The sequence below is a fragment of the Chelonia mydas genome, chromosome 11 (genome assembly GCF_015237465.2).
Source record: "Chelonia mydas isolate rCheMyd1 chromosome 11, rCheMyd1.pri.v2, whole genome shotgun sequence".
NCBI lineage: Eukaryota > Metazoa > Chordata > Testudines > Cheloniidae > Chelonia > Chelonia mydas.
The window spans coordinates 13,576,247-13,600,826 of record NC_051251.2 but is presented as its reverse complement, the minus strand read 5'-3'; the positions used below and the strand labels follow the sequence as shown (position 1 = coordinate 13,600,826).

General features: G+C 40.8%; 2 protein-coding genes across 23 annotated transcripts in view; one reads left to right on the top strand and one right to left on the bottom strand.

Moving 5' to 3' along the window:
* CEP70 (centrosomal protein 70) overlaps positions 1–15,465 on the bottom strand; it is a 29,736-nt gene extending 14,271 nt beyond the window's left edge. For 4 of the 21 annotated variants that reach the window (XR_006284770.1, XM_043524971.1, XM_037911983.2 and 1 more), the window contains exons 1-12: positions 14,470–14,607; positions 13,444–13,521; positions 9,812–9,919; positions 9,352–9,451; positions 9,071–9,194; positions 8,468–8,672; positions 7,847–8,016; positions 6,669–6,728; positions 5,648–5,747; positions 5,211–5,299; positions 4,482–4,556; positions 2,771–2,873 (exon numbers count right to left, since the gene is read on the bottom strand). Coding sequence is in view for 20 of the 21 variants with exons in the window: in XM_043524971.1 (XP_043380906.1) it covers positions 2,771–2,873; positions 4,482–4,556; positions 5,211–5,299; positions 5,648–5,747; positions 6,669–6,728; positions 7,847–8,016; positions 8,468–8,672; positions 9,071–9,194; positions 9,352–9,451; positions 9,812–9,919; positions 13,444–13,452 (1,143 nt within the window). In the remaining variant the exon portion in view is untranslated. Of the gene's footprint in view, positions 1–2,770; positions 2,874–4,481; positions 4,557–5,210; positions 5,300–5,647; positions 5,748–6,668; positions 6,729–7,846; positions 8,017–8,467; positions 8,673–9,070; positions 9,195–9,351; positions 9,452–9,811; positions 9,920–13,443; positions 13,522–14,339; positions 14,714–15,219 lie in introns of those variants that run through there. The other 17 variants (XM_043524973.1, XM_043524969.1, XM_043524978.1 and 14 more) reach the window with 12 other exon arrangements.
* Positions 14,667–23,183, top strand: FAIM (Fas apoptotic inhibitory molecule). 2 transcript variants are annotated; one of them, XM_037911992.2, is made up of 6 exons: positions 14,732–14,870; positions 17,239–17,297; positions 18,407–18,542; positions 19,484–19,712; positions 21,054–21,103; positions 22,710–23,183. In XM_037911992.2, exons 2-6 carry the CDS (start codon positions 17,254–17,256, stop codon positions 22,857–22,859), a joined length of 609 nt encoding a protein of 202 aa, XP_037767920.2. In that variant the 5' UTR covers positions 14,732–14,870; positions 17,239–17,253; the 3' UTR covers positions 22,860–23,183. The 2 variants fall into 2 exon arrangements, with proteins under 2 accessions (XP_043380918.1, XP_037767920.2); XM_043524983.1 differs by lacking the exon at positions 17,239–17,297 and having other exon boundaries at positions 14,667–14,870.
* Positions 23,184–24,580: the final 1,397 nt, after the last annotated feature.

The following is a 24,580-nucleotide window of genomic DNA, read 5'->3' as shown; positions in this document are numbered from 1 at the left end:
ATGTTTTTATTACTCAAATAATTAACACAATGCTGTTATTTAGCCCAGGAAATTATATCATCGTTTCAATAGTTATTACTGTACAGTGTGAATGTGTATCTGTATACTTCAACACTAATCTATGTAACTGATTTCAAGACAAAGATCTAGTCAGTCACATCACCATTTACAAGCCACTTACTAAAATGTTCACTAACAGTAAAGAAAAAAAAAAGTGTGCATACTTCACAAGAGAGGACTAGAGAAAATCTTACAAGACAAGCTTCAAAAAGTTATTTTGCAGGCCCTCAAAACAGGTGTACACAAAGGACAGAGCCTCACTCACTGAGGTTTGATATGCATTACAACACATCTCAACATCTGCTGTTATACAGACCTAAATTCAACCAACGAAATGTGCAAATTTTAGCCAGAATTTTTACATGCTATTCCATTGCACATAACCACTTGTTTCCTTTGGAAATTGTTTTCATGGCACTTACATGCAGCATTTTATGTTTGTTCAAGTGAACATGAGAACCTTGCTAATCCACACAAATGGGGGAGGAGGTAAAGATAGGTCACTGGTACAGAATAGTGAGGTTTATCGAGTAATGACTGCCAAGCAGGCTCGGGGAAGAAAAAGGGAGCAGTAATAGCAATGTTGCTGACTAACGGCGAACACATCAGCCCTGTTCTAGAGCATTACTGCTTGCCTTTGGTGTTACCAGGTGATGGAATGCATCACCAATGGCCAAGCAAAGCTACGTAAGAACATAAGAACGGCCATACTGAGTCAGACCAATGTCCATTTAGCCCAGTATCTTGTCTTCCAACAGCGGTTGGTGCCAGATGCTTCAGAGGGAATGAACAGAACAGGCAATTATCAGGTGATCCATCCCATTGTCCAAACACAGCTTCTGGCAGTTGGCGGTTTAGGGACACACACAGCATGGGGTTGCACCCCTGACCATCATGGGTAATAGCCATTGTTGGACCTATGCTCCATGAATTTATCTAATTGTTTTTTGAACCCAGTTATACCTTTGGCCTTACAACATCCGCTGGCAAAAGTTCCATAGGTTGACTGTGTCTCAACTTTGTAACTCTTCGCAGTCAGCTTTGGACTTAACTATCTTGAGTAATTTTGTATTGTCTGCAAACTTTGCCACCTCACTCTTTATGCCCCTTTTCCAGATCATTCATGAATATTTTGAACAGCACTGGTCCCAGTACAGATCCTTGGGGGACCCCACTATTTACCTCTTTCCACTGTGAAAACTGACTATTTATTCCTACCCTTTGTTTCCTATATTTTAACTAGTTATTGATCTATGAGGACCTTCCCTCTTATCCTATAACTGCTTACTTTGCTTAAGAGCCTTTGGGGTGGGACCTTGTCAAAGGCTTTCAAGTATACTATCTCAACTGGATCACCCTTATCCAAATGCTCATTGACCCCTCAAATAATTCTAATAGATTGGTGAGGCATGATTTTCCTTAAAAAAAAAGCCATACCCCAACATACCATGTTCATCTATGTGTCTGATAATTCTGTTCTTTACAGCAGCTAGACATTACCAATCACTATTTGAGTTATTCAGAAACATTTGCAGCATTTGATTGACAGCCACTGGATAAGTGGTTGTGTAGATGGTATGAAGTGTACTTCTCTGGAAGTTACAGAAGCCATAGATGGTGGTACCATCTTGGGCCTTTCACAATTTTCTGTCAGAGCGATTTTCATGCGTTCAAATGGAACTTCACTTGTAAAGGGCTTGAAACTCTGAAAAATGTCTTAAGATGCTTCTTTTTGTCTCCTACTTGTGCCAAGCAGCAGGCAAAACAGCAGGAGCTAAACCTGTGAAAGGAGCACTGTGCCAGCACTTCCTTGTCGGGATGGGGAGAGGGGAAAGTTAGAATGCTTACTTAGATTGTAAGTTCTTTGGGGGCAGGAACCATATATTTGTTCTGTGTTTGCACAGTGCCTAGCGCAATGGTGGGCAACCTGCAGCCCGTCAGGGTAATCCGCTGGCAGGCCGCGAGACAGTGTTTACATTGACCGTCCGCAGGCACGGCTGCCTGCAGCACCCAGTGGCCGGGAACAGCAAACCGCGGCCACTGGGAGCTGCAGCCAGCTGTGCCTGCGGACGGTCAATATAAACACCATTTTGCGGCTCTCCAGCAGATTACCCTGATGGGCTGCAGGTTGCCCACCACCGGCCTAGCGCAATGGATCCTGGTCCATGACTAGGGATCCAAGACACTACCATAATACAAATAATAAATACAAAAATGCAAACATACCTCACCTTGCATGTCACAGTAACACTCATCCCTCATTACACTGTTACCCCCGAGTTCACGTTTAGCTAACCCACTATATTTTTTGTAGGGAGACGTTTCCCACAGTACAGACGAACAACTTCAGCCCCTCCACACCTCTTAAGCCCTTAACATGGAGCATAAGTATTGCAAAGGGCATTGAGCAGGCCTTCTGTCTGGGAAAGAGTTTCAGGCACTGTCACTTCTGTGCTCTGTCAATTCATTCTCTGCCTCCTTGCAATCTGATGTGGTAATTTACACTATAATAGGTTCGTGCTGAATAGCCTTATCCTTAGTGCAAAAATGCTGACTATTAGACACTATGAGGCACGGGACTACATATGAAAACTCTGAATCACAACACTACATGCTTAAGTTTAAATAGTTATATGAGATTAGTCTTTTGTTTCATTATAGAACAGTTAGCTATAATTGAACACAACGCACTTGAAATGTGTATCTATACCTGTAAGTATCTCCTGCAACCTGCTTGTAGCTGATCTTCTCCTGTCATACTCTCAGATTCATTGTTTTCTTTTATCTTTTCTCCACTAATAATCCCATATGATCTACATGCAAAACAAATACAGCATTTCATACAAGGTCTCTCAAAGCAGCATTTAGTTTCAACCTGAGTAGAGGAAAAATACACTGGCATTTACAGCTAGAATCTCTATCTTTTTTAGTCTTCTTATAGTTACACAGACTGCCTTATACATGCACTTTTTTCATTTGCATCATATTATTGAAATCAGATCACCTTAAACAGAAAGTTTTAAAGTTAAAAGTTGTGCCCTAAACCCTAAACATATGAAAATTCAAAGGTAAAAGCTGACACTGAACTCACTAACACACTATTCCCCAGTTGTAATTAGATGGTGCAAGGTCAATATGCCCAGTATTATACAACATAAGAGTACCCAAGGATGAAACTGTCCTAGCAACCACCAAATTTAAACTATGTTTAGCATGAATTAGCAAGGGCTAGATTGTGTTACCCTCATTATGTTGAGCAGTATCTGACTATACAATAAATCCCACAGACATCAAGTATTTGAGGAGTAAGACACTACTAAACTCAAGTATCATCATCTAACCTCAGAAGTTTCTGCTCTTAACCTTCAAGGTACTACACAATTTTATTCCAGTCTACTTCTCCACTGCCATCCCTTTCTAAATTCAGATGCACACCTACTCTTTGCAAGCTGTCCCCACCTTTAATGGAAAAATTCTTGCAGTTCTTACAGTGGTCAATTAATTGAAATTAATGAGAATTTTACTTGTGTAGGGACCACAGAATTTGGTCTTCAGTTTTTACAGGCATTTGAACATTTTTATAGCACTCTTTGATACAGTATTAGAGTGCCTTCCTTACATACTGCCTCTTGAACACCTTCTTTTTCTTACTGCGTGAGGCAAACAACCTCTCCTCAAGATGCACGTACTCTGAGAAGCCCGTCAGTATAACTCCACCACCCACATTATACATTAAAATTAACAGATGAGAAAATGTTGCATATCTCTGGAAGTTCACATCCTGAAGTTGTGTATATAAGCTACGTGTCTTCCAAGTTCTGTATAACTAGGTGCGCAGATGGCACTCCACATATACACAAATGTGCGCGCAAAAACAGGATTACTTTCTGAGAAAACATCTGGTCAAATGAGGCTACAGACAAAAACCTCCTCCTGCTATGCTAGGTTTCTAACTTTTAAAACTCTTGCTTAAAAAGGTTGCAACAAAAATTGTATCTAACAGATTATTCAACCAGTGTGGATGTGACCTAACTGGGTTAGAAATAGTACCCTAGCCTAGATAGCTGGAACAGTTTGTAAACTTCCCCAAAACACCAGAATGGTTTGGCACCTTTCTCATGTTGTCTGAAACTATGTTCAAAACCAATGGAAACAACATTGTTTTAAACCTAGGGTAGATGGGACCCAGAGCTGAACTGTCAGCTCTCTTCTTTGGATGTCATCCCATCATTTCCGAGATGCATCAGCTTTCTCCATATGTACAGCAAAATATTGGTCATAAACCACAGTCTCATGAAGGACAACGTGGAACAGGTTCATGAGCCAGCATATAAATTGTACACAGTACAACACCTTCACTTTTAAAAGACCAGAGAATGTAAACTTTCATTACTATATGTTTCAAAGTTAAATATACTTACCTGATATTTTTCTTTAGCATTTTCTCCAATTTCTTCACTTGCTGCTTGCAAAGTTTTAAGTCCTGTGAAGTTGGTCTGTTGGAAAGAAAATATTTTATTATACATCATACTTTACTGGTGTCTAACTGTAAGTCAGGGTTACACTGGAAACGCTTGCTAGTACAGCAACGTCTATTGGGAGTATGATTCATTTTGTAGTATTTCTGTATCCACAAGAAGACTGTTTACACAGGGTTTTGGGGGATTTGCTGGTATAAAAGCGCTTTTATTGCTATTAGTTATGTATACACTAGGAGGATTTGCTTGTAGAGCTATACCAGCAAACCTCTTCTAGTGCAGAATGGGCCGCAGCAGTAACAATGCTACTAGTGTAGAGATCCCATTCTTACAAGCTGCTTCTGGCAGTCAGCTCATCAAGGGGGTCTCAGGTTCCCACATGTGCGAATGGCTTCAGTTCCTCTGCCTCTGACCACTAAATGAAGGGCAAGTACCCAACAGGGGAGGACTATCAGACAGGATGCTCAATGCAGTAACTGATGGTTCTCTTTAAAGCTTAAAGCAAATTATTGCTGCAGCATCTTAGATAACTCCATGCATTGTTTTTAATAGCAGATTTCTTGGTATATTTGTACAATTGCTGGTGCATCATGATGGTGTTTGTTTCTTTTCTTGTAAACGTGTAAAGTCTGTTGAAATATCTTTTGCCAAAGACAAATTTCCACTTCTCACCTTGTTTCCAGATCTTTCTTGAGATCTGTATTTTCACACATAAGTTGTTCATTCCTGGCTTTTGTCTCAATGAGCTGATTCTGGAAAGACTGCAATACAGACTGCATCTTTATTTTTTCAATCAATACATAATCAAAGCACCCATCTAACTGGTCTGTGCACTTTTACATCTATAAAACTGTAAAATCAAGAGGATATTGTAATATGTATATTATGATAGCACCTAGAAACCTTAGTTAAGATAGAGAACTCATTGTGCTAGATGATATGTGAATAAAAAGCTAAGACAATAACAAACCTAGGAGCATACAATCCCAGACAACAAGAGTGGGAGTAGAAGAATAAAATCAAATAAATATAGAACAAGTACTTATTTTTTCCCCACGTGTAACCATTGTTTTAACATCTGAATTTATTAATATCTAGCAGTTCCATACCGTAAGCAGTGCTCTATAGTTAGGTGTGGCATCTAGATTTAAGAATTCTTCTTTGCTTTTTCCTTCTCCTTGTACATGATCTGTATCTTTTTTATATCTGCTTTGGGTGGAGAAGAGGGAAAATAAACTCCATCTTACTGAAATTCAATACACATGAATAAATTGCTTAACCAACAGAAGTTACACTAAATGATGTGACCACAAATGAAAAATGAAAAGCAGAACAGCATTCTGTTCTCAGACCACACATTCCTCTTAATTTCTCTCAGGCTGCATTTCATTTACTGAATCAAATGCCCTGGAACAACTAGAGGGAAGCCCAATGCAAGCAGATTACACTGCTCAATTTCCAAGCAGATCATCTCAGATGATTGGGTCAGTTACATGCTGGATGTTTTGCACTACCAGCTAGAACTCCCCGGCATAGCAGTTCTACCTCCTGGACCCCTGCAGGGGGAAATGGCCAGAGGAAAAAGCAGCAGAGCGGGGGCATATATATGCTCTGCACTTCCTGACTGCAGAATGGCCTCCTGACTGTGGGCAGCCAGATGCAAAAGCTGGAGTAATCTCTGGGCCACTCTATCTTATGCCATGAACAAAGCTCGTTGCTAGACCTCTCCATGATCTAGGACCTGAAAAGGTGGTGCACCTTTCACTCTTCATTCACTCTTCCATTACAATGGATGCTGATGAGAATCAGGGCATAGTATCTAAACCTGAAGGCCATTATAGTCTCTTGCTGCTTCTAACATGCTAGTAATTTTTGGAACACATATGTATCATTTAACCACTTTAATTTTCAATTAGGGGTAAACCTTGAAAGGTGCTCAGTGCCTCTCAAGAGGTGCTGAGCTCCCTCAACGTCTATGGTTTCAGCAGTAGCTAAGGATGCTGAGACCCTTAGAGCCTTCCCACTGAAGTCCAGGGAAAAATTCCTATCGGACTTCAATCGGAAAAGTATGTAATGTAACTTTATATACCATAAATTCAACAGTGTTACTAATGAAAGGATTAATCCTACCTTAGTTCCTTTTTCATTTGATTAATTTGAGATTCATAATAATCAATTAGACTAAGAAACCTGAAGGAGGAAAGAAACATTTTAAATTTTAAAAATATTCCACAAGCAATTATTCTGTGTAATTTTAAAATACGGTAATCAAAATATTCTGACCAAAAATCGCTTGATACAATTGCTTATATTCCAAATTTCCTGTCTGTGCCATTTCTTGCTTATATCAGTTCAATGAACGTAGCACAAAACAGCCATAACTTTCTAGACTATGCAAACCAGAGGTGCTAGCCCTGTACCAGGCTGAAACTGATAACCATTCAAAAGAAGGTTGGCTTGCTGTGCAGAGGTAAAAGCCAAATCTGTGGCAGTAAGGAGCACCTCACATACTAACAGATTGCAAATAGATCCCCACCAGGGCTAACAGCCTGACGAAGTTCCTCAAGTCCTAGCAGGGGAGTACCCTAATAGGGGGGATTCTGATCATACAAGTGCCAGCTAGCCTATGGACACTCGTTTAAAAAGAAACTAGACACCAACTGGAGATGAAAGGCTTTCTTATCTACTAAAAGAAATAGCAAGGCACAATTATTGAACAATTCTCCCAACAAATAGTCAACCTGAGGAACTGCCTCACCCCTGCTCAACCAACATTAACAAGGAAGTCAGGGAGTACAGAGCTTGCCAATTAAATTTCTATGGAATTCACATAAGCCTCTGTGAAGGCAACAGTCTAGGCGTCCTCCACAAACTGCCTTGGATGTTTATGGATAGGCTGCAGAGACTGCTTTCTTTAAAAAAAAAAAAAAAAAAAAAAAAAAAAAGGCTTAAATCCTAATTTTTAGAAATACAGAATGGGATCAACCTATATAGTAGTATACTTTACACGTCTCCATTTAGAACTCTATTCATTATGGAAAGTGTGTCACTTTCTTCCCTTTGCTTCCACCTAGCGTACAAGGTCTGTAATTTTTGTTCTTCTCTATGAAACTACTCACCCAACTCAGTTTTATTATACATAAATAATTAATTATTATACAGATATGTAAAAAGGACATGTAATTTCTAAACTGGCCATGCTTTCTACCCAATAATATAATGAATAGCTATTTAAAAACGGTTTCTTCATTTTACATAGAATATTATCAGACTCGCACTTATGACCATGGTGGTAAAGAGTTGCTTACTGTTGATCCAAAAGAGACTTTGGGGCTCGCTTGCAAAACTGGCAGAACATTTTGTTCTGTGTGGCAACGCGCTGCTGCTCTTCCATCCCAACCTTCTGGAGCTCCTTCTGCAAATGTGCAATAGTCTCTTCCTGTTCATGCAGCTTTTCATTTTGGTGATGGTACTTTGTCTGCAAATAGGTGATAAGAAAATTCTAAAAGGAGTATAGCACATTGCGTGTAAAACAAGATACAGAGTTGGCAAACTACAATTGTTTCACAAAATCTAAGTTCTTGCGGTCTACATGTAGTGAATAGGTGGGAGAAGTGGGGCAAGAGGGGTAATTTTATTCTTTATTACAACCCTACTCTTCAAAGAATTGTATAGGGGTTCAAAACCATAAATACGAACAGTATAACAATTTGCAGTGACTGTTGGGTTTAGTGCAAGGGTGATGGGTAGTGCTGGTGGCCTGTGATATACAAGAGGTCAGACTAGATGATCTGGTGGTCCCTTCTGACCTTAAACTCCGTAACACTTTCACATCTGTTATTCTGATCACTGAAAATATTTCAAAAGCCCTTTAAACCAGTCAAAACCATTTGTGGTTTGACTCCCCAAATAGTTACTGTTAGAAGCACCTGTGAAGCTTGCTGATCTTTCTGAAGTTCTTTCACTTCATTCTGTTGCTGGCAAACTTTAGCTATACACTCATCTTCCAGCTGACAAATTTTGGATTTGATGTTCTCCACAACATTTTCCAACTCTTTGGCTCGTTGTTCCTGTCGACATGCTCGACCTCTCTCCTGGCATATATCATCCCTAATTAAAAAAAAAAATGGAGCCCTACCTTCATTTATAATAAACTGACTTCAGTAATGTAGTGAAATACTGGTACTTCTGGAGGATAGGCCCCAAAGACATGGCACAAGGGGACTCTCAGTAGCAGCCCATGCAAGTAGGGTAGTGAGGAAGGCCAGCTCCATTGGCCAGAACCCCGAGTAAGGGGACTACAGAAGCAGCAGCTGTAATGGCAAAGCAGCTGATCTGGTACCACCATGACCCATAAATCCCACATGTCCCATACAAAAGAACTAAGGATTTGGACTTAAGTGAGGATAAAAACTCCAAAACTCAGAAAAAGGAAAGTTGAACTAATGGTTTGGTAATTTTTAAGAAAGTGCGCCTCTTGCACACATCTTCACATTTGTGAAAAACTCCTTTTCACTGACAGTAAGTCTTACCTAAGCTGGCGATTAGCCTCTATAAGGCCATGCATCATTTTCTGTTGTCGTTCAGTGTCTTCCACCAGTGTTTTCAATGCAAGTCTTATCCCCAGTGAAGAGTGCTTATCTAAAACAATCATATCTGTAGACATTTAAGATAGACAAGACAGTGATAAAAGGAGTGGCAACTTGCACCTCCATAAACACTGGAAGTAGAAGGTTAAATCAAAAGACGATTTATGAACTTACGTTTAATATTTTTAAATAATAAGAGTTACTAGAGAACAGCACTTCATTACCTGACAGACTTCTGCTGTTTCTTGGTTTAGCAAGGCACACAGGTTTTAAGCCATGTCGCACTAATAATTTGTTTACTTTTTCCCATTCTGCTTGCTCCTGCTACAGATGGGAAGAGAGATAGAAGATATAAGACTCTGAATTCTGAGAGTTATCTAATAGTATTCAATAATTCTACTATTCCCTCTAGTTGTGTGCACAATGGAATGCTTCTTCTAAAGCCAACCAACAAAATACAACATGCCACAGTTATAAAAGGAACTTGCCACCTAAGCTCTTTCTTGGCAGTTTAAAAGATTTCAGTTCACCTTCAGCGATGATGTGCAAGAAGTAAAGAAAAATGCACCAAACTGTATACTAAATACTGTATGCTAACTCCCCAAACAATCTATATTCACATTTCAAAGGGGGGAAAAGCTTTGCAAATTTACACGTTCTACTTTTTTTTAAAAGAGGACTTACCTGACACCCTATTGCATTCCAGTTCCATGATTCAGTGGACTTTTGTGCTGGAGTCACCAGCATAGAGCCTGCTAAGGCACTACTTGACAATGCACAACTTTGTGGGACCTGAACACGAACAAAGTAAAAGTTATATGCTGAATGCCCTCTAATCCTTGCTATACGGTCAAGCCCTTTGTTTTCAGTTTTTACCAAAAATGTTCAGGATTTTACAAAAGCCTATGTGTTTTTTACCAATATTCACCCGAATTTTACAGGAAAATACTGATTATGTTAAGAAAATACATTATATTAAGTAGATGCATTTATGTTAACAATAAACTAGTCTAAGTGTAAATGTGAGGCTGTCTATTAAAGAAAGGCAATGGTACAGAAAATACACGAGTATGTGCGTGAGTAGAGATCAGCACGCCAGTCCTAACAAAATAGTAGTGCCAGAACTCCCAGGACCCAGCTCCCCACTCTGGAAAGATATGGTGGCTCAGCATCATCTCTGCTTCTAAAATGGGCCCAGAAGCAGAAGAGGTGGAAGAGGCAACATAAGGAGGCGGATCCTTCACCTCCTGCATCTCTTCCACTTTTCTCTATCTGTTGCTTTTTTTCCGTCCTCCCGTCCCCCAATATTAATCCTGATATTTACCCAGCAAGCTGTGATGTAAATTTTTTGCACCAATTTTCACCCATTTTTATTTTTTATAAATACTCACAAATTCCTGGGAAAACTAAAATAAATTAAAAAAAAAACCAACAGGCCTTGTATATGGCACACACCAAGCACTGCATGAACCAAACACAGACTTAGGCAGAAGAGCTCCAAAGATGTAATAATGGTTCTACCACTGATTCACAGTGACCTTTTTTCCATTTAGGAAATTTGTGAAAATACTAGGTTAGATCGTGTTTCTGCATACGTAAAACATGAACTAGATTCACCCTACCTCACAGAAATGTTGCAAGTGCTTGTCTGTCAATTGGCCCAATCCTCCAGTCTTTCCGAATGCAAAGACCTAAATTTTCCAAGAGTGGTTAGTGATCTGGAGCACCTTAGTTTTGGGGCGACAGCTTAGAAGGGCCCAGATTGTCAAAAAGGGCCGAGTACCCTACCTCAGAAAATCAGGCTCTTTTAGGGAAAACTGATGTACCCCAAATAATTACTCACTCTTGAAAATTTAGGCCAAAATGCCTATTGACATCAAAATGGACTGCAGGATGAGGCCAAATGTTTTTATAAACTTCTCACACTGAGGTCTAAAAACTATAATTTTGAAGCAGGCATATTTTTCTTAATTCAATTTACAGAGAACCGTTAATAAAAGGCCAAGAACTTTAAAAATCTGAAATCAGTGGGGGATGCTGGTTGCTCAACACTTCTGAAAATTAGGCCACTTATTTTGGCAATTCAATATGGCTTTAGGGGTCTAACTTTAGGCACATAGGCCCAGATCCTCAAAGATATTTAGGCTCCTAACTTCCATTGATTTCAGTGGAAGTTCAGATCCTCAAAAGTATTTCCAGGTTTCAGAGTAACAGCCGCGTTAGTCTATTCGCAAAAAGAAAAGGAGGACTTGTGGCACCTTAGAGACTAACCAATTTATTTGAGCATAAGCTTTCGTGAGCTACAGCTCACTTCATCGGATGCATACTGTGGAAAATAAAGAAGATGTTTGTTTTTATACACACAAATCATGAAAAAATGGGTGTTTATCACTATAAAAGGTTTTCTCTCCCCCCACCCCACTCTCCTGCTGGTAATAGCTTATGTAAAGTGATCACTCTCCTTACAATGTGTATGATAATCAAGGTGGGCCATTTCCAGCACAAATCCAGGGTTTAACAAGAACGTCTTTTGGGGGGGTTAGGAAAACAAGGGGAAATAGGTTACCTTGCATAATGACTTAGCCACTCCCAGTCTCTATTCAAGCCTAAGTTAATTGTATCCAATTTGCAAATGAATTCCAATTCAGCAGTCTCTCGCTGGAGTCTGGATTTAAAGTTTTTCTGTTGTAATATCGCAACTTTCATGTCTGTAATCGCGTGACCAGAGAGATTGAAGTGTTCTCCGACTGGTTTATGAATGTTATAATTCTTGACATCTGATTTGTGTCCATTTATTCTTTTACGTAGAGACTGTCCAGTTTGACCAATGTACATGGCAGAGGGGCATTGCTGGCACATGATGGCATATATCACATTGGTAGATGTGCAGGTGAACGAGCCTCTGATAGTGTGGCTGATGTTATTAGGTCCTGTGATGGTGTCCCCTGAATAGATATGTGGGCACAGTTGGCAACGGGCTTTGTTGCAAGGATAGGTTCCTGGGTTAGTGGTTCTGTTGTAAAAAGAAAAGGAGTACTTGTGGCACCTTAGAGACTAACCAATTTAATTTAGTCTCTAAGGTGCCACAAGTACTCCTTTTCTTTTTGCGAATACAGACTAACACGGCTGTTACTCTGAAACCTGGTTCTGTTGTGTGGTATGTGGTTGCTGGTGAGTATTTGCTTCAGGTTGGGGGACTGTCTGTAGGCAAGGACTGGCCTGTCTCCCAAGACTTGTGAGTGTTGGGTCATCCTTCAGGATAGGTTGTAGATCCTTGATAATGCGTTGGAGGGGTTTTAGTTGGGGGCTGAAGGTGACGGCTAGTGGCGTTCTGTTATTTTAGGTATTGATTTCAATGGAAGTTAGGAGCTTAAATGCCTTTGAAGATCTGGACTCTATTCTTGAAAATCTTTGCCAAAATCATCCATTCAAAACAGATTTTAGTGTAATTCTTTTAATTTAAAAGTAAGAACATCAATTATGAGCAATCCTACAAATAGTGTGGGCCAGGGGCATTTCTATAAACTCACTGCTTTCTCTCTTCCTTCCTATAGTGATAATTGCCTGCATTTTCATTTGGTAGCTAGAGAATGCAACAAAGTACTATAGTGGCTGTATTTATACAGATCAGTTCTGAAATCAGGCTCTAAGTGAATGGCAGTTGTGAGTATTCAACCCTCTTGAAAGTCACACCCAGGGCTTGTCTACACTACACAGCTTTTAGCGACAAGGCTGTATCGACACAGCCTTGTTGCTAAAAGTCAGTGTGTGTAAACGCTTTGTCGGCACTTTTGCTGACAAAAATACTTTCAGTCCTGCAAACGGCATTAGCTTTGTCAGCAAGAGAGTGCTCCTGCCAACAAAGCCGCGTTCACATTACCACTTGCGTTGCAAAAATTTTTGTCTTTCGCCAGGGGTGGGGTTGGGGTTTAAGTACCCGTGAAAGATAGAAGTTTTGTTGACAACTTCGCAGTGTAGACATATTCCCAGAAGGATTTTAATGAATTACCACGTGGAAATGTATGGACATGCAGCAGTTCATATTGGAAAATTATTAGTCTTTTTGGTTTATCATGTGCTGTGTTTGCAATGTACTTTAACTTTTTGTTTAGGGTGAAAGGCTAGGGTTATTTTTTGCAAAACGATAACGGTACTGTAGGTCAAATTGTGGGCCTACCATCTTTGACAGTTCTGTCCACTATAGTCTGCCAATTTGCTAATTCCAGAAATTTTAACACAAAGAAGCATCCAGCAGGTAAACTTTAATAAATACATTCTATGGTGTAATATAGAGTTTAGATTAATTAGTACTGTACCTCAGTCATAAGTTACTCCTGTGTTGTTGGTTTTCACTGCCAGATTGTTAAATTATCAAACTGGTCTCTGATCGGAAGCTGTTCAAGTATCAAAGGAGAGAAAACAACAAAAGTCAGAAAACAACACTGAGTTCTACCCTGCAATACATATTTTGTACAATCTTCTTGTTGCCAGACAATGGCATTTATAGGTATTGTGCAGAAGAGGTTTGGCCCCAGACATCATGATTTTGCATCACAAAAGATGCCAAGGCATTTTAACTGTAGACAGATACCACAGTATGTAATCCAGGATAGTATACAGACCAATGCACATATAGCAGCAGACTCTAGAGCCTCAAGACAGACAGCTGGCATACAACACAACAGTGGATGGGGTATTTTGGCCAAGGACAGCTAGTTAAATGCCTGCTTCTTTACCCTGTGTTACCAGGCGAGATGGCTAAAAATCCCTATTCCTTTACCAAACAAAAACTGTCAAACTACTAGGCTGTGTGAGCGTGCTCAAGCTTGGCCGTACATGCTACCTCCTCTCCTTTGGTCTCTGCCTAGCAGCTACACTCTCCAGTCCTTTCTACCAAGTGCCTGGTACCTGCTGGCGCTCTACAAGGGGTGATACTAGCGAGATAAGGCGGGGGAGGTACTGCCTTGGCTGGGTCAACTTCTCTCGGTGAAAGAGACAGAAGTGGGTCCAGTACAAGATCTTGTCGCCCCCACCTTGTCTCACTCAGCTGCTGGGCCCAACACGGGAGGAGGCTGGGCCGGCGGGGGTCGGGCGCTAATCAGACGCGCGGAGGGGTCAAGCCAGGCGGCCCAAGGCCTGGCGAGGATGGGAAATACACTCCGCGGGCCGGGCCGGGCCGAGCCGGGCCGAGCCGGGCAGGCTATGGCTGTACCTGTACCAGCGGGAGATACCTCCCAGTCCGGTCACAGCTCCCCCGACACGTTCCCTCCCCCTCCCGCCTGTTCTCGCGGCCACCAGCCCCGCCACACCGCGTGCCCTGGCCGCTTCCCGACCCTCCCCACCTAGGCGGCCTCTGCCTCCAGCCCCGCCACAAGCTCCGCGGCCGTTACAGAGGCGGGGCGGCGGCGGCGATTGGCCCCGAGCAGCGGGATGGGGAGGGCGGAGCCGCCCCTCCCAGGGAGCGGAGCGCGGGGGCCGGCATGAGGGAAACGCCCCCCACCGCCCGTTACTGGCCGTAGGGCAGCGAGCAGCCGCGGTGCGGGGCAGGGCCGCGCGCTCCCAGCCGCCCCGCCCGAGGGGCGCGCACACCCTGGCGGCGGCGGCGCTGCCGGTGGGTGCGCCGGGCGGTCGCTCTAATCGATGCGCTCCGCGTCGCTTCCCTGCCCCCTGGCGCCATTTTGGCCGCGGGGGCCGGAGGGAGAGAGGCGGCTGCGGGGAGCGGTGCGCAGCGCGACCCGCCCAGGTACGAGAAGCCCCGGGCGGGCTGGCGCCCTTCGTCCTTTCTACCCTCCGGGGCGCTGCAACCTCATCGCACCCCCAGAGCCCACCGGGGCCTGGGCGGCCGCAGCCCCCGCGGCCTCCGAACCCCTCCGAGTCCCCGCGGTGCCTGTCCGCCTCCGCCACACCGCCTGGCCCGCAGCGCCCTCCCGCTCGGGGAGCCCCGGCCCCCGCGCTCCCCCGGCCAGCTGCAGCGGCAGGACCCGACCCGGTCCTGTCGGGCAGGCCCAGCGCCCTGGCGGGGCGAGCAGCCCCCGCTCCGCGGTAAATGTCCCGAGCCCCCGGACTAGCCCCGCTTGGGGAGAGCCCCTGACCCGCTTTCTCGGAGACCTTCTGCCGCCCCATCCTAATGTGATCTCGCAGGAGCGCCCCTTTCCCTTCTAAAAGTGGCTCCTGATGATTGGCTCCCATGGAGATAGGGGTCAGCAGGCCAGGAGAGGACGCACGGGTCATTCCGCCTCTCTTAGCGATGGCTCGGTTCGTATGAACAGCGGTGTGTTTGTCTGATCAACGGAGAGCGTAGGTTGGCTGGTCAGGTCAAACTTAACATGCCTGTGAGAAGCGGCGCTGTGTTTGGTCAGCGTGTCTGGTTAAATACCACACGGAGCTTGTCTCTGGCCAGGTGCTCTTATTTAGAGGTAGGAAGTAAAGCGACGGCCATTGCTTCTTTCAGATCCAGAAAAGTAGTACCAGTTGCCATCAACTGCGGGGGGGTATTGATTTGGGCAGGGCCTCTTCTCCCTTCAGCCCCCCTCCAACAGAAATATTCTGCTTACTCTCATACTTTGCTGTCATTAAGATCAGTATTCTTTGTTGTAATAAGCTTGGTAGCAGTGATGTTTTCTCTCCCTAAACCAATAAAATAAATAGCATTTGCATGAATCTTGCTCCATTGGTAGAAGTTTTCTGGACTTCTAAAGATGGCATAGAGAAGCGGTGGGAAAAGAGTGGCAGCAGAAGGGGCATACTGAGTGCTCTTTTTAAACTTTTTTTTTAACCTAGTCTTTATATAAAATATAAACATAACAGAACGTATATAATAAATACATGCCCACGCTGGAAATACGATTTAAATAACAAAATTCAATGTTCATTATTTGGAAAGCCTGGAGTTAAAACAAAAATACACACAAAAACCCTGAACCTGTAAAGGTCATTCAGGGCATCCATTATTAAAGTGATTAAACAGATAAATAAGTGACATGTCCTATGAGTATTTGGGACTAATATATTAAACTGCAAAAGTATGCAATAGTTTCATGTGTGATCAAATATCTTTATAGTTTTTCCAAGCATTTCTATTAATTAGACCATCATTTTTTTCAATTAGTGCTGTAATAAAGAGGTCCCTAAGCCAGTCTGCCTAATTGCAGAGTTCCATTTTCTCAAAATAACTCTTTTGGACACTAAACTTGTTCATGCAATCCATTTCTTAATGGATTACCATTTTTGGTATTACCAACTCATCCAGCACCCCAAGAACACACAAGCTTGGAGAAGGAAAAAATAGTGACACAGTTTTAGAGAGAGCACTTGAGTATGGTGTTCCAGAACACATGCATTTTTGACAGATGTAGAGGATGTGTGAAAGGTTGGCATGTGGCTATTGCATCTCCAACAGTTGTTGTGAGTTGCTAATCTAGCCTTAAATAAATGTCCAGTTGTACCTGTTTAATACCTTGTTCTGGAAGAATCACAAGGATGAAAAACTTGAAGTATCTTTCACCTTAAGCCACATATCCTCCCAGGTTTCTGTTGTGACAGTAAGACTAAGTTCCTTTTCCCGTTTTTCTTTGAGACTGACTTCTCTAAAATTTCTGGGCAGTTGTGTATTATTTTTGTGTTAATTCTGTTTTTTGGTATGGATGTCCTGTAAATTTTCACTACAATTACATATTCAGCTGCCAAATCTCAAAGTAAGATATACTTGAGACACAAAATTTTGATCTGGCGTGAAACTCTTCCAAAGGAGAGGGATCTTAACCTTTTGACCTGAAGTTAGTCAAAAGGACTTCTATCGAATAAGCGATGAGTCACTATGTACTCTTAACCTATGTGGATAAATTGCAGATATAAATTCAATGAAATATTCAGATCATGTATTAATTTATATTTCAGTGTTGTGTCTAACAAAAGTCCAGAACTGTATTACATTACATTTCATACATGTCATATGTGTGAAAGCTCCCTATGTTTTTGTGAAAATATCCGTGGACATTAAATGGAAAGAACTAGGAAGGGATTACTTCTCAATTAAGATGGAACTGCAGTACTCGACATTTTCTTTGCTGCCATTCTGCTTTTCTCTTTCCTTGCTGCTAATTGGATTTAAGGCCGTTCTGGTTGCTATGGCATCCCGTGAAGAGATTACTCTCTATGAAGATGAAGTAAGGTAAAAAAAAAAAACCCCAAACACTCACTGCAGTATAACACTCACTGGTCTGGAAAGATGTCTGCAATTTGAAATTTAATGGTCGTTTGTGATCAGATCTATGGACGTGCAGATTATTCTCTTTAAACAAGTAGTGCATCATAATACATGCATGTACACACACATCAGATATTACCTAAGCCAGTGGTTTTCAACCTTTTTTCATTTGCGGACCTTTAAAAAATTACAAAGGGAGATGTGGCCCCCTTTAGAAATCTTAGACAGTCTGCAGCCTTCTAGGGGTCCGCAGACCACAGGTTGAAAAAGAGTGACCTAACTGCAGGTTTTTTAACTTAGTCACACTTTTTGTGTGATATTTATTAAACAAACTGTTAAGGTTGAGTTTAATAGACTAGAAAAGATTTACAGTAATACCACAAATGGTTATATAAATTCTCTGAAATGTAAAAACCTAAAATGATTTGTAATGGGTCACTCAGTTTTTACTGTATGTTAGAAGATGCCAACAAACAAGATAATTTACTGATGAGAATGAGGAATTAGGTAGTTTTGTAACTACTGTTCTTCTGTAGTTAGATGTTTTAGCACTTACATGGATGTATATCATAGAATCATAGAATATCAGGGTTGGAAGGGACCTCAGGAGGTCATCTAGTCCAACCCCCTGCTCAAAGCAGGACCAGTCCCCAACTAAATCATCCCAGCCAGGGCTTTGTCAAGCCTGACCTTAAAAAAAACTTCTAAGGAAGGAGATTCCAGCATCTCTCTAGGTAACGTATATATATGCATATAGTATTTGTCAAAGTAAAACTATGTTTGCCTATTTCTGTTCTATCTGTTTTAATTTTTGTGGTCAACATAATTTCATTGTGTGCCTCTTAATCTGTTTCAGTTTTAAACTTTTTTGCTATATTTGATTGTGGTTGAGAAAGTAAATAAATAAAAGCTAAACCAATCTTTCCTACAATCTACAGCTAAGTCAATTCTGGATCGGGTTACGTCAGCTTTAACAAATTAAAAATAAAAATCCTGAAGTAATAAAACTTGGAACAAAATATACAGCACATTAATAGAAGAATTATAAGTATTTTAAATTGTTATTCCCTCAGGTCTCGCTACGGCTACCTGGAGAAGATGACAGATCTGGTGGCTGTTTGGGAGGTTGCTTTAAGTGATGGTGTTCACAAGATTGAATTTGAACATGGAACTACATCAGGAAAACGTGTTGTATATGTAGATGGAAAGGTAAAATGAGTATGTGCAAAACACCCAATACTTATGTAAATGTATCTTTGTGTGTAGAAAGTACTATGACTTGTTAAACATAATAATAAATAGAACGCAGGCTTTTTACCCTTGTAACAAAGTTAACTGAGTAATACTTAAAAGGAAAGAATGTATTTCAGGCTGCAATATTGTACCTGGGTTTGCAGTCTTCATCTCCCAGATATTATCCCTTTGGGACAGCATGGCTGATAGCTTTCTGCCTTACTGGGAAATAGTAGTTCTATTTGCATTGCACATGAGAATCATTGGTATAGCTTCTGGCATCTAGTGTTCAGTACTAACATTAGACTCTACCAATATCTGATGTCATTCACTGGTAGTGCTTCTCCAGTCTCTTATTGACCTCTTCACAATATAAGAAGGGCAGGGTGCTATCCACTTCGCTGTCCTTTCTCTCTGTCTCTCTGTCTCCTTGTTTGTCTTGCAGCAGTGGTAATTAACAGGCAGACTGCGGGCCAAATCTGGACTGCCAGACGCTTTTGAACAGACCCTGAAATCTTTTTATTTACTTATCATCTTTCTTTATTATTTTCTCTGGAGTCTAGACTTTTTCTATACCTTGACCAAGAAATTTGGACCTTCACAAAAAATAGACTACCCTTGTCTTACAATATGAGTTTGTAGAAATACTAACAGGGACTGATGTCTGATACCTGCCATGCATTCTCACATGCTACAGCTCAGATCCTGCACACAAATGCATCCTTGTGTTTAGAGAACCCCACTGACATTAATGAGACTATGCATATCTCGCTACAGGTCCTGGATCTGATACCATGACAGTAGTTTGCGCCAGTTCCTCCATATGCTACTTGGCTTGATATTTTCCGTAATGAGACAACAATATTTGACTTTTTATTAACACCCATTTTCTTCTTTTTAATTATTTTATTCTTCAGGAAGAAATAAGAAAAGAGTGGATGTTCAAACTAGTGGGTAAAGAAACATTTACAGTTGGAGCAGCCAAAACAAAGGCTACCATTAACATTGATGCAGTCAGTGGTTTTGCATATGAGTATACATTGGAGATCAATGGGAAAAGCCTCAAGAAGTACATGGAGAACCGGTCAAAAACAACAAATACTTGGATATTAAGCTTGGATGGTATGGATTGTAGAGTTGTGTTAGGTGAGTTAATATTGAGTTAGTTCTCGTCACTGTGCTTTTTATATAATCTTATATGCCTTTTTTAGGACTTAGGAACTCTAGGTTCAAGTCTCTGCTTCACCACAAAGTTCCTATGTGACCTCGGTCAAGTCACTTGGGGAAAATTTTCAGAAGTATTTAGAACCTACTTTTTGCATCTGCATCTTTATCTTGGTGCCTACTCCCGGTGGGAATGACTCTTAACTGAAGGTGGTAACCATGATACCCTAAGTTTGTCTTGTTTAATGTGACCATTTAAACAGCTAGCTTATTTCTAAAATGGCTTTTTTGATAAGTATTACATCTTCCTGTGGTTGAATTGTCTTTTAACTTATTTTAATTAACATGGGAAATGTTTTGGATCCAAGATGTGTATTTATATTTGCATTTTACCTTGATATTTACATAAATAAATAACCCTTCCCCCCCACATTTCAGTAACAGGTAGAGGGCTCACATTAGGGACTCGATCCTTATACTCATTGAAGTCAGTGGTAAAGCTCTCAATTGATTAATGATGCAGGATCAGGACTAGGAGAGGAGAGGCCTGGAGACATGTTTTCTTCTAGAGGCTCAAGGATAGAATGACTGATAGTACCAAAAGCTGTATTAAGATCAAGTGGTATGAAAAGAGCGGGGGGGATCCATGAGTAGGAGCCAAATCCTGCTCTTTTGATTGATTTTTATATGGCATGGGAGAGGCAAACATGATTTGGTCCTAGGACACTAACCACTCCCAGACAAAGACAGTTTCAGAAATATGAAATCTAGAGTGAAAGTACTCCAGGAGGTTATGTTGGGTAATGTAATTAGAACAGTGCTTTACAACAAACAAAAATTAATAATTGTTTAGTAGCAGCCTATTTCCTTCTAATTAGGAAGGTGCATGAGTTTTCAAAAATTTAAGAACATGAAAAGTTTGAATGGTAATTAACAAGCTGTGTGGTAGTTAGAGGGACACCCCCCCAAAAAAGTTAGGCAAAAGTCAGAATTTCAAATCATGGTAACTTACTTACAGTCAGTAACTCAAAAATCATTAATTTTTTTTTCAAACTTTGCAGAAACAACATTTTTTGGTTTCAGAAAAATCACGTTGATTAAACCATTTTTTGGAGGCAAAAATGGGGCTCTCTAAAAGAAGCTAGTTGCAACCTTATGAGAGAGCCTCTCCTTATGGAGACAAACTTTGTAATTCAGATATTACTATTTATTTGGAACACATTTATGGAGTTATAGCTAAAATTTCATGGCAAACATTTGGAATTTCTATATCTTTTTGGTCTATAAAGAGGCATGCATCTTTTGTTTTTCTCATTTTTACAGAGAAGGACACTATGGATGTCTGGTGCAATGGTAAAAAAATGGAAACAGCGGTATGTGATCATTTACAAAGGCTTTTGTTTGTTATACTTATTCTGATTTAACAACTGAAATAAAACACACCACCGTTAGAACACTAATATTGACATTATGTATCAGTGAAATAATTCAGATACTATACACAAATACCTGTGGGCCTTTTAAGTAAAGTATTTTGGGGAGGAGGAATAGGGAGCCAACTAAATTGCCCTGTGGATTATAGAGCTAGCCAATTCAAATCTATCCAGGTCAATAGTAACAATGTTAAACATTTAAGGCCTGATGTTCAGAGTGGCATAAAAATCAAATGACTTTTTCGTGCCTCTAAATGGTCCCTCCAGTTCAGTGTTTAGGCCTCTTGACAGAACAGTGTAGGGAAGTTTGCTATGTTGTACCTATTCCTGTGGATAAGAAGACTTCCTCAGTCCGTCATTTTGGTAATCTTACCGTTACTGAAAATTAGATTAAAAAGGAAAAAAATATATTTTCTGCAGCTTTCCCTATGCAGAAGGACTGCAAAACCTATTTCCTCACCAGACATTTGATCCTGCATCTGTTACTGTCATGAGTAGTCCTATTGTATTAAATTAGACAGGGTAGGGAAATGAGGTCTTCGTTTTGCTATACTTTGAAACTATTTTTCACCACATTCCCAAGAATTCTTCTTCCAGAAACTGTTAACAGTAAAACCTTCTGCCTCCCGTGGAGCACAAATTCTGATTTACTACTCCAAGCATTCTCAAATATTTCCATATTGTCATTCCCCATTATAACAGAAAAAAGGTTTGGGATTCCCCTCCCATCTAACTAGGCACAAAGGAAGGGGTGGGGGGAGTGGCTGGGCCCGCCTGAAACCTGTTTGCAACTTCTAGATTGAGAACCAATGCACTATTCCTAGTGCATGGGTTCTTAACCTAATAACTCCTGCAGGTAGTGTGCCTGCATGATTGCCTGCCAAACTGTGCTTATATGTTAGGACAGCATTCTGGCCTCTTATTATATCAGAAGATAGACTTAAACTCAATTTGGCCAAGATGGCATAATCCAAAACAGGAGGTACACACCTGGAATTCTTTAAGCATCTGCAGTACAAACATACTCCAGAGTTGTTATTGTTAATTCAGGGCACACATGAAGCCTTTTGCACAACTTAAGTTCCATTTAAACCATATAGACCCTGTAAGCCTTGTGTTAAAGATCTTATTCAAGTCCTTTGAATTAATTTATGGCCAATTTCAGCTATGGTGGAAACCAGTGCAAGTTAATTGACTTCAAGTAGAATTACACCAGAACCCAATTTGGCCTGTTTTAATTAACTTTATCAGTCACAGTGCTAGCAGAAATTTTTCAAATGTCACAAAACTCAATATTTTACAAAACTTGTCTTTTTTTGACCACCGCCTGATTGTAACACACGTACATAAATAAATCAAAACTGCTGCATAATCAAATGCAGTGATTTTTCAGCCACCAAAATACCTATCAGGTTTCTTCTAATTACTGGAGCTGCAGGTGCACCACACCTCTGAAAATCCGATAATAGATGCCTTATGAACACTGCAGTACTTTGTTAGCCAACCATATTGTTCCTTTTCATGATATTTTGTTTCCCGACCACAGGGTGAATTTGTAGAAGATGGAACAGAAACACACTTCAGTGTTGGTGATCATGACTGTTGCATTAAGGCTGTCAGTAGTGGAAAGCGAAGGGAAGGAATCATTCATACTCTTATTGTAGATGACAGAGAAATCCCAGAGGTTTTGGAGTAGCCTGGAGTTAATCTGTTATAGAAATAAAGATCAGGGATTTTCAATTACTGTGGTAATTAATGATTTTAATATGTACTTCCAGGTACATTTAGTTTGTGCTTTTTATTTTCTGGTTACTGTATATGAAATTATTATAATCTTTTGAGGACCAGATGAAAATATCCAATTATGTACAGCCTCAGATATTACCAGTTCTTTTGTAAACTATATAAATATATAACACTAAGTATAAGGAGGGGAAGGTGGACTTAAGTAGGGATTGTTTACAAGGAAATCTTTGTTACAATAATAAAATGCAAAATAAATAAGCAGCGTAATATTGAATTTTGAGAAGTGTTTTAACATGTGGTTGTTTCTTTTCATGTTCTACATTCAGCTGCTCTGCACAGTTTTTACAATAGTACACCCAGCTCTGAGCTGCTATTTTTTTATTGATAAAATATTTCTTGTAACATGCTAATGTCACTTTAAAATTCCTATGGTTGCAGTTAGGAAAATAAATAGCTATGTAATTGCTGAAGTTAATAAAACAAAATATTGAAAATTTAGATATTCCATATTTACAGCACCTATACTAATATATACAACTCTTATTAAGAGTAAAGGGGGAGAGAAAGGTACTGTACAAAAAAAGGGAATGGACATCGCACTAGTTTGTCTAACATCTGTACATTAAAACTGTTGTAATGACTAAATAGCTTCTGCATTCGAAGTAACTATTTACTTTTAAAAATTCACTGTGGTGCCAAGACACTTTTTAAATGAAATATTTTGATGAAAACTGACAGTATTATGAAAGCCCCTTCCAATCCATCATCTAGCTAAACAAAACTTAAACCTACATTGATGTGTGAACAAGGGAATACAGTAACTCCTCACTTAGTTATACCTGTTAACATTGTTGTATTGCTAATCAGAGAACATGCTCGTTTAAAGTTGTGCAATGCTCCCTTTATAACATTTGGCAGCCGCCTGCTTTGTCCGCTGCTTGCAGAAAGAGCAGCCCGTTGCACCTAGCTGATGGGGGGCTTGGAACCAGGGTGGACAGGCAGCCCCTCATCAACTCCCTGCTCCCCTAAGTTCTGTGTGTGGCAGCTGCCCAGCAGGCTACCAGTTGCTGACAGTTCAGCTGTCCCTCCTCCCACTGCCAGGTGCTGCTCCTGCGAGCCTCCTGCTTGCTACTGGGGGGGGAGAAGGGGCCTAATGTCAGGGTGTGTCTCTTCCCCCCGCTCCGATCCCCCGCTTACCCCATCTCTATAGAGTGGGGGGGGGGGGCTGACACATGGGGAAGGAGCTTGCTAGCAGCAGCTGCTGTCAACTTCCTGATCTACTTAAATCAGCAATGTACTTAGTGGGGTCAGCGCACTTAAAGGGGGGGGGGGTGTCTGTCTGCCATGCTGTCTCCCCTCCCTCTATTCTAACTGCCTTGTAGAGTGTGAGTCTACATTAACAATGTGTTAACCCTTGAGGGCTCAGCCGAGAGCTAGTTCATCATTTAGCGTAAGGCATTCTCTGGAAAATATCCCACCCTCTGACTTGACCACGTCAACCAAGCTTCACAATCATCAGTGCTGTATATAGTATTAAATTATTTGTTTAAAACTTATACTCTGTGTGTGTGTGTATATAAGTCTTTGGTGAAAAAAATTTCCCTGGAACCTAACCCCCGTTATTTACATTAATTCTTATGGGGAAATTGGATTTGTTTAACATCATTTCAC